The sequence below is a fragment of the Limanda limanda genome, chromosome 5, assembly GCF_963576545.1.
Source record: "Limanda limanda chromosome 5, fLimLim1.1, whole genome shotgun sequence".
NCBI lineage: Eukaryota > Metazoa > Chordata > Actinopteri > Pleuronectiformes > Pleuronectidae > Limanda > Limanda limanda.
The window spans coordinates 30420822-30443307 of record NC_083640.1 but is presented as its reverse complement, the minus strand read 5'-3'; the positions used below and the strand labels follow the sequence as shown (position 1 = coordinate 30443307).

The 22486-nt window shown below is 39.7% G+C and overlaps 1 protein-coding gene across 1 annotated transcript; it reads right to left on the bottom strand.

Moving 5' to 3' along the window:
* Positions 1–16340: 16340 nt before the first annotated feature.
* On the bottom strand, positions 16341–21249 carry isl1a (ISL LIM homeobox 1a). The gene is made up of 6 exons (XM_061072179.1): positions 21222–21249; positions 20688–20877; positions 19545–19804; positions 18308–18594; positions 17496–17663; positions 16341–16457 (listed from the first exon to the last, which is right to left on the bottom strand). Exons 1-6 carry the CDS (start codon positions 21247–21249, stop codon positions 16341–16343), a joined length of 1050 nt encoding a protein of 349 aa, XP_060928162.1.
* Between the last annotated feature and the right edge of the window lie 1237 nt (positions 21250–22486).

The window sequence follows — 22486 nt, the reverse complement described above, 5'->3', positions numbered from 1 at the left end:
CACACCATATATGATAATGGCTTTGATCAAAATAAGCCACTATTTTTGTGTATATTATAGGACACAAACATCAGATAGATACAAGATTTTATAAGTCAGACTTCCACTATATCCACTAGATGAATTACTGTAAAATATACACAATTAATTGTTTTTTAATGTTTGTTTGAACGGTGAGGTTAAAATGTTGTTAATGGTATGTAAGGCTAAAAGCTGTTGGCATTAACCAAGATTCAAGCTAGACTATCAAATATTTTCTGTATAGTAAATGAATAGGCTAATAGAAATTAAAATATTACAACAGTGTGCTATTATTATGCTGACAGAAAGAGAATTCTTCATATTTTTTGGAACATTGGAAATAGCATGGTTCACAGTCAATGGTAAATTTCAGGCAACTACTAACATGGACCATTTAAGCACGAACTTATGACTTATGAGTTCTTTCCAGGGCGGTGGAGGGGCTGCCTTTATAAAATATCTCTATTTTCTATAGGGATCATCTGTCATTTAAATCAAGAGTAAATATTCTAGTATTGCATCACGTTTTGCAATAGTGACAAAATATTGATTCCATCTGTTTGTCTGAATATAACATATAAAACAGTTTTAAGCTGAAGCACTGACTGTGATGTCAACCAATGTCTGCTGTAATAGCAATTTCATCTAATGAAAACTACAACTACACTATTACATCCCCACTAAATTAATTTCCAAAAAGGCAAACATCATTGACCCAGTTGTTGACAGGGTGGTATCACAGTTCATTTTCACTGTTTCGATCAACAATGTACAAGTGCATGAACAGGCCGATATGAATTAACTGAATGGGCACTAGTGATGCTCTGTAAATAATAATCCTTGAGCTTGGATAATGACATTGTTGACATTGTTTTTTTAAGTTAACTACTTAAAATCAATTATTCATAACCCCAGCACATCTTCATTTGAAAGCACTTAGGTAGTAATTATTAGGACATCTGACAACTTAGTGATTGCTTCCACAGCCAACAGCCGCTACAGTAAATGCTTCCTATCAGCGAGAATCTTGATTGCAATGTGCTGCAGCTGTACATTCCTGATGAATCTTGTGTAGCCATCTGCTTATATTAACTGTATGTGGTTATTTATATATTATATATTTATATACTGACACATGGAATGTTATTGTCAAAGCTGCTTTTGGTTCAACAACACACCTGAAGTGCTGACTGTCAAATCTTTTTTTTCAAGTGTCAAAGTGTTGAGGTTGATATTTAGAAGAAATCTATGGTTTATCACAACTTTCACAACCTTCAATTAAATAAGACGTTGTTCTCATCAACATAATTGCGGAGATCATGAAATCAGAAGCAACATTAAAAGTATTTCAGACCAATTAAGAAGCACAAGCATGATCATACTTACTGGAGAGAAAGGCAAACAGTAGATTTAGTAGGTTGTCATTATCTACTACTATTACTGTATATGCCACTGTTTATTATGTATATTGTATATGACACATTATATCGGCACAGGAGTATAGTGCCTGTCTAAATTCCACAGATACTCCATTCTCTCTCTAAGCAGTACCCAAGATCAGGTAATAGACAAACAACCAACCAACAGTATATTGAAGTGTCTACGTTGACGGACTTTCATATCTAACTCAGATGCACCAGAGAGAGAGGCACCAACTTCAGCTCTCACCAACTCTTACTCTGTTGCCTATTACACCAGTGACAACACATAAGGACAATTTGATTTAGGAAATATACTTTTTACTTAACTTTCCAATAGGAGGCATACACCTACATGTAACGTAGAGAGTGACAGCAATTCTAGCCATTTAGATGTGCTGTTAAAATGGGTTACACAAGTAGAAGGAGATATACTGGGATACTGTGGGAGACATCTTGAGACTCGGGGGGGACAATTGCTCACGTTACTCTGTTGGCGTTTTTTCTATTGTTGCACCTTCTGGTCTCCTTGATGCATCAAGTTTACATTAAAGCCCTTTGAATAAGACATCAGCCGCTTCCTGAGTTCTCCTTTCACCAGCTTCCACAAAAACTTCCATAAAACACTTCCTACTTCAGCGTTTGCCTGCTGTATGTATTGTGATCATTACTAATTCAAAGGAACATCACAGAAATATGTGACTCTACCAAGACTATTCTTCATTTTACATTTTTTTTTAATAAATAATCAACCTGTTTACGCTCATACCTAATGTCTCCACAAAATGTCAGTATTTGGTTTAACCCTGCTAAATAAGAAAAAACATAGATGAAAACACAACCAACTTTGCACAAATAATAAATTCTAGATTACGTTTAAAAACTGTTGGAGTCCCCAGTTGATTATGCAGCTGGTGAAGTCATGTGACTGCAGTGTTGTTAGGGATCTTTTGTGAATGACATTCAGTTAAAGTAATACGTTGTTTAAATTACCCCTTTTTTCCGCAGATTTATATCTCCTTACACACAATGACCCAAATAAATGTTAACATTTTTTTTAGGTAATGGCTATATCAATTAACAAAGTAATTTTCTCACCATGGATCTGTAAAATGATCATATTTGGATTTTTGATGGCTGGGGAAATGGTAAAGGAAGGCGATGACACCAGATGGATGATAACACCAAAATGTCAGACGTAATAAGTCTCAGTGTGACTCTGCAGTACAGAGGCTGTCAATTTTTAGACCTGTCTCCAGGCAACAGACTATTACTTTAGTTGGTGGATAGACACTTCAATTTGATGTTGCAGCCATATAGCTTTGAGTTACTGGAAAATCTAACTCTACAAACTGGTTCACATTGTGAAAGCACACGCAGTATGGCTGGATACACATCTGGCTTTCTTTTTGGTAGAATAAAGTTGTAGTCGTTTGTTTACATGCGCCACAGGGCACCGTCGTGTGTGCTTGTTATAGTGAAAAGAATGAAGCATAACTGGTAGGGTTGCTTAACATACAAAGGCTAAATCCCAGGAGCATTCCCTGCACACAGTTATTTGATTTGTTCCTGCAGCCGCAGCCTAGTCCTGCCTAAGTGCTGTACAGAGGCATATGGCCAGGCTTGTGTGGGCCTAATTACAGGCATTATCTCATTCACTATTGTAAGGGACTGTTGTGCCATCTTCCATTTATTTAATTAGGCTTTTCACATATTGGAAAGGCCCAGTTTGCGCTTAAAATGTAACATTTGGGTTGAGAGAATGTAGACTTTGTGGGTGTCGTGTATACAAAATATATTCTGCATATTTTTTCTGATGTGGAGCAATTTGTCAAGCAATTAGCCATACTAATTAAATTTTTGTAGCCCTAATCAAACGAATATGCTAAAACATTCTTTACATTGCCAGCCCACTGTCTGTTCCCATTTAACTTGATGGCTTAAAAGAGCCTCCTTCTCCTGGATTCCACTCCACTTGATCACCTCATTTGCATTTTATATTGGTAAATCAAATTAAGCACCCGCAGCTTTTAACATGATTGACTGTGGCCAGGGCTGCTCATATGGGACTTTTTCTGCACAGAAAATAAGACCAATTTTAATGTGCGGAGCAGAGAGCCTGGCTCCACTCACATTCAGCGAATCACATTCACTCAGCTAATTAAAATGATTTTTCCCCCTTTTTGTCTGAGTTTGCCAAGGGCTTTGATAGATTTGCCCACCTGCTGTTTTACTGTACATCTAGTCTTCCTGCTTTTTTTCTCAGTCGAGGCCTCTCCCACACTGTCGTTCTACTGTTCCATGCATGATAACTGTTTTACTAGCCATCAACCTAGCCAATAACTAATCAATAAGCCTCAGTTCTCCCTGTTTAGCTCCATACATTCTTCTAAATGATATTGACATGTGGCTATGTGCAAAGGGTTACAGTAGACATTTGAAAGTCAATTTTGTTTTGGTTGTTAATGGTGTTGCAAAAGCAATTATGAGCAAAAAGTGAACTGGTATTTTGCATACATTGACCAATGTCTGCAATTTTCTGCATGTATACTGATTACAGGAATACTGCAGCCAGTATACATGCAGTTTATGCCGAGAAAGTATACAAAGTGCACTGCCCTCTTTTAGTGACACCACTGTTGCTTTTGTTAAAATAAATAGAATTAGGGTTATCATTGCCATTTATATACCTAATTGTTATGAAAGTAATAAAACAAATGCTGAATGTATTAGTGTTTGAATGAAAAGCTTCATGTGATAAAAGCCCACAGTAAGAACGATCCCTAACAATTATATAGACTAGCTTGTATATCTGACCGAGCATTTGACATTGAACAGTTGCCTGTAAATACAAGAACACATTTAAACTGGTATTTCGAATGTATTGAGGTTACTTCCTGGTCATTCATGTTTAGAAATATGATTTAACAAAAATGTAACTAAACCAAAATACAACCAAACACTAGTAAGTTAGTAATTATACATTTGTTTCTCCTTACAGCAGCACAAAACCTCAGAATCTTGCCAATTTGCATTTTGACTTTAAATTGTTTTGATACTTGATGTGACAAGAATACTGGTGCACGATTACAACAGTGTAGCAACTACTGAATGATAATTAGGTTCCATTGTAAATATTTAATTACATATTAAACATACCTCTGACATCTGATTATTTTAAATTAAAATCCATCAAGTCTGCCTTATGAAAATCTGTATGTTCTACTGTTAGGATATTTTCAGAGAGAAATAAAAGTTATAGATGCTGAGAAAAAGAGCAAGGAAAAGAGAAAATGCTTCTCTTTAGGAAGTATTCCCAGTGGGAATAATAGGTGCAGCACAGTGCCGGCATCAGGCGCTTCCCCAGAACGCGACAGTCAGCTTAATTGCAGCTTTTAGGATCATTACTGCTCCCATGTGAATGTCAAAATGGACGAGGCTAGTGGGCCTTTGACAAACAGGCAACCACCACCCACCGCCCTTCAGTCACAGGGGGCAGGGCCATAACCAAGAGAAAAATACAGGCCTTGTTTGTTGTCCTCTGTCCTTCACGCAAAAAGGAAAAGATGCTACAGACATGATTTTACTAAATGCTATATATTTCTTGTGGTCTGAAATTTTGAAAAAATAAATTATATATATATATATATAAGCGTGTGTGTGTGTGTGCATGCGTGTGTGTGTGAGTGTGTCAGTATGCATGTGTGCTCCGCTCTCTTTTACGCCTCCGACCTTTGCAGACTCCAGTTGTCATGGCTGCGAATAGCTCATTACAGATCCACTAGTTGAGGAGCCCATTCATCATTCAAGAGCAGAAGCTTGCATCCAACTCAAGAGCTGTAGGGAAGTGGCTCTCCAAGAGCCTTGGCCTCATCCCTACAATCATCCAATGAGGTCTTCCATTGAGCGCCATTCCTCATAGTGTGGAATATAATGTAAAGTACTCCTTTTCTAAAAGCCCTGTCAAAAGTCTTTACTTGTCATAATTCTGTCATTGATGCCTCACTTCAGTTTTCTGACCGTGAATCTTCTTGACAGTTGTTCAGGTTTTTGGTCCAAGCACAAGGTCAAATTTACAACCAAGTGCCTGAGGGAGCATATATGATTTAATAAAAAATAGGAACAGTCAATCTTACTTTAAGTACTACTTCAAAAGTAAAACTTACTTGTTCGATTAAAAATTAAAATATCTTCTTCCAGTTTTTGTGCATGTGTGTGTGTTTGTGTATGTGTAATATGTTTTATATGTGCCATTGTTATGCAGGATGGATGCATTTATTTTATGGAAATCAAAGATAACATTTTTTTAAATAACTCACATGTTAAAGGATACGCTGTACTGAATATAGAACTACATATCACATTTGATAAATAGATGAAACATGATGGTGACACAGCTGTTCCTGGTCTCTCTCCTCTCCAACCCCATCCACCTCTTCTCTCTTCCCCATTTTACTCCACGCACCCCAACTGGTCGAGGCAGATGGCCGCCCACATTGAGTCTGGTTCTACTCGAGCTTTCTTCCAGTTAATGAGTTTTTTTTCTCTCCACAGTGCTGCTCATTTTAGGAACTACGGTTTCTACAATTTTTAAGGTCTCTACCTTACTATGTTAAGTGCCTTGAGATAACGTATATTATGATTTGGCGCTATACAAAAATGCAGCCACCATCTGTAGAAATTACTGAATACTTTTTAAAGTTGTCCTATGTTCTAAAATAGGAAGCGTTTAGTTTAAAAAGGCATAGATGTATTGATGTCTGATCTACTGAGTGGGCCACATGGTTTTCATCGTACTACCATACAAACCAGTAGCCAGTCAGATTTACCTTGAGCCTCAGTGTACCCTCAAGTTCAGCCTCAAGGCAAAAACCCCTGATGACTCTAAGGCGCAAAGGGAATTTATGACACATGAACCACGAAGCTTCTCTTTCCAGCTTCTCCTTCCTCTTCTCCATCCTTATCACATCAAAGTAATTCGTATCTCATCAGTACATGTTACCAACTTGACCCCTTTCCCGGAGTTTCTGTGCCTTATCGCCCACAGATGCAGGGCCACAGCTGTGGCCGCACCATGGATTATGATTGTGGATCGCACATTAGAGGTCGCAATGGTGGATCCAGTTCGGCGGATTCTGTATCGTGCCGGCTGATCGTTATGATAATTGAGGATCCTTTGTCGCGTTGGCATCGGATGATGGTGGACCACGACCGAGGCGGCAGCTAATGATGGATCCTAACTGGCGGCAGTGGACAATGACTGTGAACTATAGTGGATCCCATCCTGATGCTGGATCGTGATCTTGCTGGCTGCTGACCATAGACTATGATTGCAGCAGGACTGCTTGACATATAGTATTGAAGTTATCCTTCAAAATGTTTACCCTCATCGATGCTGCTAAAAACTTTAATCCTGATGATGTTTTCCTACACTTGACATCTATTGCACTTCTGTCCGTCCTGGGAGAGGGATCCCTCACATGTGGCTCTCTCTGAGGTTTCTACGTATTTTTACCTGTTAAAAGGGTTTTTAGTAGTTTTCCTTACTCTTGTTGAGGGTTAAGGACAGAGGATGTCACACCATGTTAAAGCCCTATGAGACGAATTGTGATTTGTGAGTATGGGCTATATAAATAAAATTTGATTGATTGATTGATGAAAGTTAAATGATATATCAGCCATTTTTAAAAATCTGCTTCTTCAGTAGTAACTAAACCTTTTTTGTTTGTTTTGCCTTTTTAAATCATATACTGTTGAAATAAAATAACACTTATAACAAGCACTAACCAATCATAGTATCCTCATGGTGTGAATTGTGAAGGGATGTTTGTGATTGATATATTTGTCCGTTTATTTGTAAACCATGAGTAAGTTCTGGAAATACTGCCTGAAAAGAACCATCCTCTGTCACTTAAACTGATGGGGAATGGGGGCAGAATCATTTTCCTGGTGTGATATGCATACCAGGTAAGAGCCTTTTCAATGATTTTCCAGTCAAGCTTGTTTTGGTTTCCAATGTTGTTGTGCCAATTTCAGTGGTGACCCTGAGCACGCAAATCCAGTCTATCAAAACAAGGAAGGTCAAAACTCTCAGGTGTTGTGCCCGTCTGAGTGCTATAAAGCCAAGTGCGTTATCGTTTTCACCCAGAGAGAGGCTGTGATAGTAGCAGAGGATGAAGGTTAGCAGACAGCACATCACTTGGAGTGCTTCAAAGCGGTACCTGATTTGTTTTGTAGCGCTGCCACTCTGCCTTGTTTTGCACATTCATATGGGAAGAGCAACATGCGGATGCTCCTTCCACCAAGCATAGACTCACATTTTCTGCCACCACGTTCTCCGAGGGCATTGATGCAAACAGTTCGAGCTTCCCGTGCTATCATACAATGAAGCAACTGTTAGCCACACTAACACTGTACTGTGTGGGTGAAAAATTATGTTATCTGACAGTGGGATGGATGCAGACTTCTGAGAGCAACACGTTTACCTGTGCTGTGCAGATATTTTTTCAAAAGTTACAAAATTTTGTTAGCTATTTGGAGGCACAGAACCATGTTAAATAAAGAGTCTCAATGTTGATTTAGGATCACAAGGAACAACTCGAAAGGCCCGTGAGGAAAATGTTAAAAAAATGTACATTACCACTGTAAATTATTTCCCTTAGTACCATGAAAGTCCTTCTGATTCCTACATAAAAATATCTAACTAAAAAAGTTAATATTGTCAATCCAAACTATAACAAATGGTTTGCAGAGTACACAGAATATACTCCTAGTACCCTTCTACAACATACAACTACATCCATAAAAGAAAAAACAATCAGTCAATTTGTAAATAATATGAAAATGCAATCTGAAAGGTAAGGTATCTGAAAGACGGAGAGTATTAGATTGTTTTTTCCCATTCAAATAGAGTACTATTATTGTTATCATTGGACAAGTCAAATACTGATTTCCAAACACCAATCAGAGTAGTCAAGTTTCACAAAGTAAAGAAACTTTTTTTAAACACTTGGAAAAAAAGAAAGTCAAAGAAGATCAAAACATGAAAGAGAGCAGAAGCAGATCCTGAGCAAGTACAGGCTCAAGTCCCAATCTGACCATTGAAAAAAACATGTGGATCCACTTCCATATGAATAAACCTGCTTTTCTGCACTAATTGCATTAAATGTGATCTGATCTTCATTTAATTAACAAGTAGCTTCAAATATTATAAAGTACCAAATTATGATGCTCCCTCCATCCTACTACACCACAGAGATGATGTTTTCACACCAATGTGCAGTGCCCTTTCTTTTGTTTTGCCTGACTCTAGATAGATGTAACTCTTCTCACCCTTTTTGTGAACCTTGTGAAATGTTTGGCTATTTATTTTTTAAACCCCCAGGTTGTTGTGCTGCTTTGGACTTGTAAAACATACTGAGAATCTACAGTTATACGTTTACAGATTGACTTGATTTTTCTCACTTGGAAGGAAATTGAAGTACAAGATGATTTATTCTATTTTATAAATATTATTTTTGTATGTGTAAATTTCTTGTGGCAGTTATTTTTTTTTCACCAGATAAGAATATTTCATATCACTATTTGTGCAGATATATGGAAGACCCATCCTGAAAAGAACAAGATGGGGGAGCCTTGTTGTATACCCCCTTATGTATGCCAGAATTGTATTCTTACATAAAAAAGATCACATGATTTTCTGGATTATCTCTGCGCACATGTCTTTGTATTTGTATTTGTGTAATACTTTTTTAATTACTGCCTTTTTTATTCCACAAACCACATGTAAAAAGCCCATTTAACCTGGTTACATGGTTTTCAGGACACTGCATGGTGTCTCAGCAGACAACACTGGGTTTGTGTTGCCTTGGGTACTGAGATGCTATCTATGTGATGGCAGGAGGCTCTCTAATACCCTGCAGAACTGCAGACAGTTGGGCTTACACTGATATTGATGAAGCAAATAAGAGGAAGAGGCTGCGGTAAGTGAAAATGGCATCTGAGACGGAATAACGTGGCTGGAAAAAAATACAAAACTAATGAAATGGTCATATCATCCCCTTGTGGTACCTAACATCTGCTGATGATCCCTGATTTCTGCTGGTGGTTGGCAACTTAACCTCAATCTAGTGCAGAAGACCTTCAAACATACAAGGTATATTCACCGTCTTGTCCTATGTTCTAAAATAAAATTGTGTTTTCACTGTGATCACTGTGATGAAGCCCTGTGTTCTTGGGTTGGCTTCATCGGCTGTGAAGATCGATTCTAGTTAATTATCGGTACCCTTTGTATATATATATATATATATATGAGAGCAAAAAACAGCTTGTTGCATTAAGCTTCTAACTCTTTTTTTGAACGTGATATAAAAATCTGAAAAGCTTCTGGGTTACACAGAATTAAGATGGTACCGTTAAATGTCATACAGTCTAATTCACTGATCTAGAGCAAGATCCCCCCTCCCCCCTTCACACACACACACACACACACACACACACACACACACACACACACACACACACACACACACACACACACACACACACACACACACACACACACACACCGTTCGTATCAAGCTACCATGCAAATAATTTCAATCACTCTGACTTGCTAAAATGTCCTGCATATGTATCCTAGTGAGCAGATCAATCGTTGGGAAATATGCAAATTAATTTTTATCTTTTCTGAATGGAAAAGCTAGAGCAGTATGGGCCAGAATTAAAAGTAAGCTTAGCCTACCGGACACCAGTGAGTTATCATAGTAATCAAACATATTTACCGAGACCTACATACATATTTGGACCAATAATCAGCCAGTGACCCTGTATTTCACAGCTTCTTGCACTGTTTATGTGGAAGTGAAAAAGTTTCCTTTGCAAAGTTCTGAGCATTTTCTCTCACTACCTATTAGATGTTCCTCTATGATGTCAACTCTCAAGGTGGAAACACATCTGGCTTTTATAGGGGATGGAAGATTGTACTCTGGTTGGTTTATTGCATGTTATCCTAAAACACACCCACAGGCGGAATGCAATACTTATGAACCCTTTGCCTGGCACAGCGACCTGTTTTCTATTGACAAAATACACACTAAATAAAGGTCTAATTTGCTTAGATTGATCAAATAAAGCCCTCAATGTCCCTGAGGAATTTATTTTCACTGTTAGCTACTTCTCTAGCCAGCTTATGCTAGCAAGGTAATGTTAGCTTTGTAGCTAATGCTAATATTAAGAAGCGAGTAATAAAGGACAGGTTTAGTTTTTTGTAGATATGTTCTGATTTGAAGTGGGGTTGTATATGGTACTATCCCCTGATCAGTACCTCATTCACTGTACATTAATTCGCCGTACACTATAATTTGATTTCACTCTTTTATCTTGTTAATAAAAAGCTTTCCTTTTGCGCTCCATATTTTATAGTCAGGTGCCATATTTGAGTGTTAGTTCCCTTGGTCATTTCTCATCCCAGTTCACTGTAATCTTACCAGAGGCTTGAAATGTTTCCTCTTTCCCAAAGTACAGTGCCGCTTTTGTTCCATCTCCCAATCAGCTCTGAATACAGTCCCAGAGCCAGAATAACCTGTAGGGTATGTTATCTGGACTCTTTGTCCTGGTTCTTACCTTCCCTTGCCCAAATCCTCATCTATTCATGAGAGGAGCGCCACCAGTGTTGGCCAAGTGTCGCTGTGTTTCTCTCAGTCCCTGTGGATGCTCAACAAGCTCAGTAAACTTGTATTCTGGTTCTCAGTTTGAATATATTTTGATGGTGATCCATTGTTACTTATTGTGTGGAGTTGATCAAAGCTGTTTATTACTCTTTTAAAACTCTCTGAATTTTGATCAGATCTTAAACCTACCCTCTGAGTGCCACCACACTGTTCTGTTAAATAATCTACAGAACACAAGGCACAGCCATTTTCTTAAAAGGAATCCCTAGTTGTGTAAATTACGACCCTTATTAGTTGGGATCATAGGTGAAAGTATAACATTAAGTTCATATAGGGACAGAGAGGAGATTGCGATGGACGGACAACCAATGTGAGTTTGTAATAGACTGCTGCATTCAACCTATAGCCAACATTGTTTTCTCCTTACTATAACCATCATCATTTTGTAGTGTCTAAAACAAGCAACACTTTAGCAAGCAAAATAACACTAAATGGCAGACAAGAAAAGCATTTATAAAATGATGTGTGGGTGCAGCGGGCTGTTACCTGCTAAGAGAAGCAGACCGAAGGTGCAAAATGCAGTGAATCTTGACACCAAAATTGCAGTACATTGCTGGATGTCAGTGACATTCTCCACACTGCATCTCCCTGCATGCCAAGACAGAAAAAGCAGACATAAAGGTGCTTTGTCTCAACACACAAGATTTCCAGCAATTTTTGTCTTGCAGATGGATTGACCGCGTGTTTGTGCAAATTTAGCAGTTTTGTCATTTGTTAATTCAATCATAGCATAGTTATGAAATTTCTCAGATATTCTGCATACCTTCCCCTGAGTTGGTAATTAAGGGCCCTATCCTTCTCTTTCTGCAAAGCAGCAACAAGCAGCACCAAGTGCAACACTATGTCTTCACATGGACAACATTGTTATTTTCCCATCCTGCACTCATGTTGTTTAACCAGCAGCCATCTGATCACCTCTTTAACTGAGGTGGGGTCAAGCACATTGCTATCAGTGTCTTTGACTAACCAAAACCTGGTCTTAAGCCAATGGCACAGCATTTTACTGTTATTTAAGAACGCATTTTATGCTGGGGCCCAATGTGGCCTAACTTTCCTGTTTCACACAAATTGTATGCTAGCGCCCTCACTTCACTTCAGTTGGCACACAAACAGATCAATTTCCTCTGCAAAAAAGCACACAACCTCACAACATGGCAAGTCTGCAATTGTAATCATAATTAAAAATGTAGGTATAAGTGGCTACCTTTTTTTCTGCAGTCAAACTCCCGAAAGGTGTATTCAAAAAAGTCCTAAATGCACTTGTAACATGTCTTTTAGAGCATGTTCTTAGAGTCTATTGTCTGTCAAACAGCAAAACTGGAGTTCTTACAGTAATGTTCAACAGCAGAGATTGAATCTGGCAGAAACTCAATGGTAATGAGCAATGGCACTTTTCATCATGGGTTTCTGTACTTCTTATAATGCATGATCAATTCCAGGTAAACAGTGGTCAGCAAGTTTTAGTACAAATTTTAGGTCCCAATAGAAAACTTGACCATCTAGTTTTTTCTGTTGGCACTGCTTTTGTGAAGACGAATAAAGTAAGTTTCATCAATGTTCATTTTATAAAGGTCACTGCCAGGAAATGTATTATTGTTTACTGTTATCTAATGGATAGTAAATACTATTTTTTTCTGAAAGCTAGTGGTGTTTTAGAAGCATGGCTACCACTATCAGCCTGGCTATTATTCAAAGCAAGAAACAATCCTTAATGACTAAAAACACCAATCTCTGTGCTGTGATAAAGGCAGACTAAAACACACAGTCAGATTTCAGCTTTTGTTACTTACTGATCAAGTAGAAATAATGTTGGTCAAGTTCCTGGAGCTCTTCCCATAGTCAGAGTAACAATAGAGATTACTGGGACAAATCCTGATGGGCCGCTGCATTGGTGGGCCAGCGAAGCGTAAAAAAATCCATTAATTCAGTCCCAGCTGGTAAGTCCACAGCTGAATTGTGTCCCCGTCTGATCATGGCTCTATCCATCGTGTGAATGCCAATTTGAGGTTCACTCTTGTTCAACTTGGTTTTTATCACACTCCATCTTGGCCTTCTTTGGTGGTTTTTATTTTGCTGTCTCCGCTGTTATAAACAGTGACAAAAGTGCTATCATCTTCATGTTTAGGTTGCACTGTTACAAAACAGAAGATTTGTCTACTGTTGCTTTAACCCAACCTCAACGTTGGTCCTGAAAGAGACGGAAGACTTCATCAACTTTTACTTAATTTTCCTTGAATCCAGCTGCTTGTGTGACTTCCACCAATGCTAATTTCAGTCGTTAACTGCAGTGCAAATCACACCAAGGTTACGGATGGTACAATTTGAGCTATAACTGAGTCCCCCTCCTCATGGTCACGCACTAAATTTCAACATATTATTTCCTTCACCTTCACTGTTAGAGGCAACAGGAGATTGCTATTTATATTGTTTTAACCTCAATTAATTCATATAGCGAAACCAGCGTTGATGTTGTGTTGGGAAATTGTACAAGGTTAACTCACTCTTAATTCCAACCAATGACATATTTTCACTGGGTTTTGTTCAAGCCTATTCTAGTCTGGACCACATAAAGATGTATGCTACACTAGTATATTGTAGAGTAAAGGCCAGTAAATGACTTTTACTGTATTTCATTATTTTTCAAATATAACCTGTTTCACAGTTAAATGGTCTCTCTGAATTAGTGGATTTTTGTTGAGAAAACAAATTCACATGTGATGTCGGTTTCCATATTGTCTAGGATAAAAGCCTGTTGTGATAATGTTGGTTCAAAGAGCATTACTTGTTTTTCTTACAATATCATATACAAACATCCTATTTTCTATTAAAAACCTGGATGTAACACCTGCATCTCTCTGTGGACACAATACGACGATAGTAAACTCAAGTTCAGTCATAATCTGACATGTTATTGTTATTTAAAATGACAAAATAACATTTGAATAGGATGGAACACCATTGAAGAAGTAGTGGATCACTAGGGAAAAGTCTCAGTCAGCTTTAGCAGCTGAATTAAAAAAAATGTGTTTGTTGTTGATTACAACACTGTGAAGGATCACTGCAGAGGCTGTATTAGCCTACAGACTGTTGCCGTCCTCTTAAAGTCCCAGATAGAGGCAACATTTTAAGCATCATGTCATTTCAGTCACTAATTTTATCCAAGCCCTTACCAGAGGCAACTATCTGCCCTAGAAAAGATGGAGTAATAATTTGAGGCCAAAAAAAACGTCATTATATCAACTACAGTTTAGTAAAATGAATAAAATAGATACATTCTTGAATTGCTTTTTTAGAGCTTTCGTGGTCTATATTTGATTTCAGATGAAATTTTAGGATTCTCTGCATCTTAACTACCCTGTTGTAGTTAATTGATTGGTTGAGTATTGTATTCATTTCAACAAACCTGTTTTTTAATCGTTATAATGGGTATATTATAGCTGTAAGTATTCAAAATTATTTCAAGAGACTCCTTATCAATATATTTTCTTGCAGAGGGACAATACAATTTTATAGATTGTTTTGATGAAAAAATGTATAAGTCAACAGCTTCTAAGACTATAAACTTCAAGTATATATTCAGAAGGAGAGATATATAGAGGCTGCAATGCATGGTACTGCATAAAAAAACTCAGGCCAAGAGGTAAGAGGACACACTGCCAAGCAGCAGACTGTTCTGGGACGAAACAAACTATTTTTAAGATTTAGGATGAGGCCCAGCCGCATGGTGTTTCTAGAGATAGAGAACTCTGTGGTCATAACGCTAGAAAATGTTACAACAATCGATTTAAAAAAAGAAACATTTAAAAAAAGAAGATTGTTGTGGCTCTTTGATGTTTAAAGCACTGAAATCAAATCTGAATACGCTCATCATAAAAGTATACTTCCAATTATTATAATAATGATTATTATTAATATTATTATTGCGGTTGCTGTTGTTGTTGTTGTCATTATCATTATGGATAAATAATTAAAAATCTACAGATTTGTAAGGCTGCTTTTAGTGGCAGAAAGCCAGAAGAATATCTGAGATCAGTTGAACGTTTCATGGTACCATTGTTAGGACATGACCGCTTGTTCCCACAGAGGGGTCCGCTCTAGTGGATCACTTAAAACAACACATGAAGGTTCTAGAATAAACCTATAGACTTTTTATTCTAAAATCTCTTTGAAAAGGATTAATCAATTTTAAATAATTTTAGGAATCTTTATAAGATCGAGGTGTTTTGCAGTGGAGGTATATAGGGCAGGTGGGCAGCCTGTAGGTAAACTGAGACAGCATCTGCACCAACCTGACACCCAGTTAACCATGGCCTATCTGGTCAGCTATTAAACAGATCTGATGCTTACCTCATATATTCATAGAGGGAAGCACACAAACAAAACAAAAAAACGGTCCTATTATTTGAACTATTTCAAACATGGAATATTAAACTGTGACAGAGAATTCACAGACCAAACCACAACCTTTTTTTCTTTTTGTTTCTTTTTACTTCAGTTAAGAAAGTTACACAAAAGGTGGCAAAATTGTCAACAATAAATAATAAATAATTTTTGTTGCACAGGAACAAATGAAACATTTTCTTCCAGAGCTAACGGTATTTTTAACTTATTATTAATTTACACATCTTTGGGAAAGAAAAAAAAAATCTCGGACAGACACTAACTCACACAAATGTCCCACGAAGCTTGTGGCAAAATAGAGGTATACCTTGTTGCAAATGCTTTAGTACTTGGGTCATGTAGGAAATCGTGTAATTAAATGAAGAAAAGCAGTGCTGTTCCCCTTCAAACGGTCTTTTATACGATGAAGTGCGTTTATGGATTAAAAAAATCACCAGTCATTGTTTTCTGTTTAGAGTAGCGCACAGCATTTTGCAAGTAGGAGATGTCTCTCCTATACTCAGAGGTCCCATTTACCGATGGAGTCGCGTTCATGTCTTCTCGGTTTGGCAATTGTAACCAGGCGTGAGAGCGGGCAGCACCGGCCATGACGACGCATGGATGGACTTGGACATACTGCCCATCCAGGACATTATATAGGTGGCTATGGTAAAATCCCATGATTGTCTTCACAGTGTCAAAATACAACCAGGGGGTTGTTAGGTGCAGTCGGGGGGATGGGATGAGCAGGGGCTGTGTGTTCAACTCGGTCCGTCCATGCGGGGTCTGCTCAGGCCTCGATGGGGCTGGACACCATACTGTTCGGCGTGTCTGGAAGCTGAGACGACATGGACGCTACCTCACTGCCCGTCGAGTTCGAACCCGGTCCTCCCTCTGAGAAACTGACCTGTGGAACATATTAAGCAGCGGTCAGAAACATCACCCGGTGGGACGCAGACGCAGTATACAATTTTTGCAGATAATAGTGCTGTATGGACGCGCACATGTTTTCTATTCTTGACAGTTGTTTCACTCTATCTGCCAATAATAAACGAACCTGGAAAACGGAGCCCGTAACAACAGGCCCGTAGTTATCAGTATCACACTTTGATTGGAATGATCATTTGTTGAAATTTGAGATAAATTATAGATTCGTTTTCCTTTAATCCTGTTGTTTCTGCTGTTCATCTAATTCAGTTTGAACAGCGAAATAGTTGATATTGAATTAGTGTATATCTTACTAAAGATTATCATGTTCCGTAAATAAGGAGAAATGGTGAAAATAAAGATATTTTATTTTTAATTAATTTAATTTATATCTGTAGGCTAACTAATAACTCAACCGTGGTTTTCAACTAAACTTAATACCTCCCGGTGTTTCCTTAGTTCAGCGTCCCCGCAAGTAAAGAGCGGATGAACTGTGTCAGTTCTTTTCATAAACGTTAATAATCCACTGGAGCAGCCCTCACTGCACTGTTGCTTTTTCCGACACAGTCCTGGACGATTCCTGAACAAGCGCTCCTCAGAACCTTTATCAGACAGACATCAGTAGTCTGACTATGAGGCTATTCAAAACTCACAACACAGTTGAAACGGCTTTATTGAAATAAAGAGTTTATTTTATGAATTTTTATTTTAGTGAACAATGTTACTTTAAACAGGCTGAGAACGATTCAATTCAATAAATTCAATAAATGTGATGTTACGCATCGTATGCCGACAGAGATATTTTGACTATTCGTTTCAATAGGATTTTTAGTTTACCACGACAACATAATCCATAGCCCGGGACAAAGGCTTACACACAAAAACTTAAATCTAAAATGTGGGTTTTCGCCGAATTTCCAAGATTCAGAATTAGTAACCCAATATAAAGATTTATTGAATAAATAATTATAATGAAAGCATGCTGGCTAAAATGGCTTAGTGAACAAAAAAGACAAACCAGTTGTTGGAAGGCCGGCTGATCGATGTCACTCTGCAGGGCGAAGTCACTGAGGACCTTCCATGGCGGCTGGTAGCTCTGCACCTCCACCGGGTTGGCCTGGATGCCGCCGTCGTGCCGCTCCGGACTGGCTGCCACCATCGGGGTGCCCGTCATGCCCTGGATGTTCTGCAAGAGGACACGTCGTGGTCAGCACCCAGCAGCTCAACACATGTTTCACTGAGGCTGAATACAGATGTTAGGGTGTGGATGTCAGTGTGTGTGCGCGCGCGTGTGTTGGGACGAGGGGTGTTGGTGTTGGTGTGTGTGTGTGTGTGTGTGTGTGTGTGTGTGTGTGTGTGTGCGTGCGTGTGTGTATGAACGTGTGCGTGTGCGTGTGTCTGTTTGTATGTTGGGAGGAGTGGTTGTGGTGGTGTGTGTATATGTTGGAGGGGGGGGGGGTCTGAAATGGATCCCCACAGTAATCAGCAGTTCGATCAATAAATAAGCAAACAAACAACAACATAAATAAACAGAGGAGCAGATAAGATGTTTGTGAGTTTGGAGAATACCCTTCTAACAGGCTTGACTTATATGTTTGTTTCACTCATCCTTCAGCGCACACTGTGGTTAGGAAATGTGCTTAGACGTATTGCTCTGAAAAATAACTTTAATTTACTGCAGTTTAATTTCTGAAGTAGCTAATGAAACAGCAGGCCTTTGCAATATTACGGACATGTCTTTGGTGAAATTATATTTGTTTTGTCACAATAGAGTCTGATCGTTTGTTCTATATGAACGGTTTGAAGGGGTTTCCTGGTCCGTCCTCTTACCGTCTTGTCGTTGGGCTGCTGCAGCTGCAGCTGCTTCATCAGGATGGACCTCTTCTTGTCCTTGCAGCGCTTGTTCTGGAACCAGACCCGGATGACTCGCGGGCTGAGGCTGGTCATCTCCACCAACTGCTCCTTCATAAGGGCATCGGGCCTCGGGTTGGCGTTGTAGCAAGTCCGCAGCGTATGAAGTTGCTTTTCATTTAACACCGTCCGTACCCGGGTGGTCTTCTCTGGCTGTTTGTGAACGTGAGGCCGCAGCGCAGGCTGTCGGGCCGAGATTGGTTCTGCTGTTGAGAAAGGACGGGAAAACAACCCAGGAAAAGAAAAATCAATCTGTGTGTCTGCAGCGCGACAAGTCCGGATAAAGATGAGCAAGTACAGACGGAAAAAGGTCTCTGAGTTTCAAAAGTATTTTCCAGCTGTTGTCACTCAACTCTTGTGGGGTATGAATCTGTTTTACGCAAAGTAGACATAACAAACACATCGCTCCTGACATTACAGTCTATTAAAGATCACAGCGGGTTTGCATAAGAATAAGAAAAATGTACACTGCCTCTATAAGCGACCACTGGTTCATGGATTCAGGAGCTGCAGGCTTCGATATTAGTTTTAAATGTGGGAGAACAACGCAGCACTGGATAACTCATCTGATCCAGAGTCAAAACCTCCTTTGCCAAGAAATCCTCCAACCCTTCCCAGACATGCAGAGCCGTTCACAGCATCTCTCTCCCGGACCCGCAGCCATGCGTCGCACGCTTCCACCAGCAGTGATAACTCGGTGTATTTCTGACTATCTAATCTCCCGAGCCTGCTCTGACTGGACAGCGGTATGCAGAGAGGAGCACAGGCGTACAGGATCAAACATCCATCTCCAGATACAGACAGCTACAGTCCAACAGAACACCTCAGTTACAGCAGCAGGAGCACTTCCTCTGTGACTGCATGAGATTTACATTAAAATAGAGATCAAACGTGGCCTACACACTTTGACATTCCTGGTTAGAATTCAGTGGAACACTGACTAAGAGGTGCAGTTGATGTGAACATGAACCTTCACAGTCTGGTGTCGCATGGAGTCAGATAATCAGATAATCCGTGTATTTTTAAGGCGCAGGAGGACAAAATCCAGACAGTAAAGGCCTCATACCTCAGAAAGATAGAGAGCCACAGACACATGGACACGCAGCCAGCAGTATAATGATTCTTGGTGCCTGTCTCCCACTCCCTGGGACCTCACCTGCCATCTGCAGCGGTCTGGCGGGGTGCAGTGGACTGAGCGGGTCTCCAGGGCCCATGCTCGCCCGTTCCACCACGTCGTGGTCCGCCCGACAGAAAAGCCCGTCCTCCCGCAGAGCGAACTCATCACCCGGGATGAGCTGCCGGCTACAGGCCACGCAGCGGAAACACTCGATGTGGTAGACCTTGGAGCGGGCCCTCATCACGAAGTCGTTCTTACTGAAGCCGATGTTGCATTTAGCGCATTTAATCCCGTATAACCTGCGATACACACACACACACGGTCTGATCAGTTTCACTGCAGGCTGCTCAGTCTCACTAATAAAATCTAATTTTCAAATTTACATTACGACAGCTATAATAAGATCGATAATTTGGCTTTCACATATTAATATGAATAATAATTATAATACTACAATTATTATAAATAATCATTAAAATAAATTGTTATAATTATAACAATTTATTTTAATTATAACAATTATAATAATTATATATTACATAATATATAATAATAATAACAACAGCCATAACAATTATAATACAAAAATGTTGGCCTTTTCAAAAAACTATCTAGTTATTGTTATAATTGTAAGACGATCTCAAGTATGAAAAGTAATAATAAAAGATAACAACTATAATAATAATAATAATAACTCTTGATCATACAAATATAAGTGAGCTTGTGACATGTTCAATCTACAGAAAAAGACAACCATCGCCGCTGTTCGAGTTGTTGTAAGAACTACACAAAATCATTGACTAATTTAACAATTTTTATGATTTTTTACAGGTCCCCCTGACACAAAGTGTTGCGAGCAGCACGCTGCAAACTGCTCGGAATCATTCATCAACAGTTATGAAGGCCTCATGTGCACCTGATGTAAACATTACACCAGGAAATATTGACCCTGGTAGAAAGGATGCACCATATACGACAAGTTGTTGTAGCAGTAAAGCAGTAAATGAATATGGTCGTGGAAAACAGGATTCAGTGTGGACTTAGATCTTTCCGAATGTTCTCATTTTGAGAGTCTATGGTAAAAGCTCTCAAATAATAATCATTATGATCCCAGTATCCATGCAGCTCCAGTTCCCGCTGTATATGTGAAAGGAGTCCTCCCGTCCGCACCGGCCGTCCTACCTGACGTAGTCCCGTTTACAGTAAGTCTTCCCGTCCCTGACGAAGCACGTGCAGGACTCGTCTAGGTACTGGCTGCATTCGGCACATTTGAGACAGGCGGCGTGCCACTCCAGGTCCGGAGAGACCCGCAGGATGTACTGGTCGTGGATCTGGTTCCCGCAGCCCACGCACAGAGACACCAGCCGCTTCTCTGGAAGAGTAGCAGGACACATAACACAATGTTCACAACTGAATGCTGAGCAAAGCACACTCAAATAAAGCATGAAATTGTCTTAAATGTATTATTATTATTATTATTACTATTTCTATTCTTATCATTATTTTTGTATTATTCCCCTAATAAAAGTCTATAGATAGTATCCTCTTACTTAAACCTTCTATGAAATTCAGTATTAAATAATAATACCAGTGACTTTTAATAGGCCATGAAATGTGTTCTGTTTGCAGGCATCACCGCGCAAAAAAGTCAGCTCATCAAAAGTTTTGATCAATTAAATTCCAGAATCGCATCCCAACACCGGGCAAGTTTCTTACTTTTCGGCGGATCCCCCATGTCTCCCATGTCCACAAAGTAAGGCGACGTTAGGTCCACTGTCACAGCGGGCTGCGGGGCGCCTGGAAGCCTGGATGTGTCCTCCGCTGCCGGGCTGCAGGGCTGCAGGGCTGCAGGGCCAGGGGCTGTGCTGTCCGGCTCGGAGAGGGAGTGTGTGTATGTGTTTGTTGCCGGTGTGTGTGGAGCTCTGATCCTGACAAGCGGCGGGGCTGACGTATGACATCAGCACGTCATCTGCATGGGCAGCTGATTGGCTCTGCAGACCCTGACCAGCACGCGCGCGCGCCCACACACAAACTACTGGCACGCTTATTATTGCATATCATTTATTGTCAGGGTTTGCTTTGCTTTTTTTCTGTCGTGTTAATTTTTCTTGCAGTTGTTAATGTGCGGCTGGTACTGAGTAGGCTCATGTTTACATGGTCCATAACACACACACACACACACATACGCACACACACACACGCACGCACGCACGCACACAGACACACACTTTTTTTTACTTTTAAGTAGAACCGGACAGAGTAGGAAATAGCCTATACACTGTTGAACGTGAATTAATGTAAAACAGTCCACAGTTAAAGTCGTGAGACATAACATACAAATATTGCGCCTTGATAAACATTTCCAGAGCGTGACGGTTTAGTGAAATGATGTCTCACCAGATCAAAACATCATCTCGTCTCAATATTAACTTAGAGAAACACAAGAGTCAACATTGTAGTGAGTTCAGTGGTAACATATTTTTGAGAATCCAACCAGAGTTGAATGAGGAAACTATCCTTCCTGCAGAAGAGCAACGTGTAATCGTCAAACCTAACGAAAACCATCAGGAGAGTATGACCATGACGCGCGGTTCTCAGCCAGGAGCAGATGATGGTGCGACCCTTAAATCAGAGCGGGGACAGGCCAGGAGCCGCAAGAGCAGCCCGTACATACACCAACACGCCCTCTTGTGTTAGTAACCTACTACCTACGCCGTTGCACACACACGCACGCACGCACACACGCACGCACGCACGCACACGCACACACACACACACACACACACACACACACACACACACACACCAGAACGATAGAATATCCCACACTAGAGCAGCATAAAAATAGGTCTTGACAAAAGCTCTGCCTAAAAATGAGAAAACCTCATGCAGTGTTTTTTACAAACGTATATTTCAGTAATGAAACACGTTGATGCATGAATTAAGCTATCAAAATAAATAGGTCTAAAATCACCCTCAAA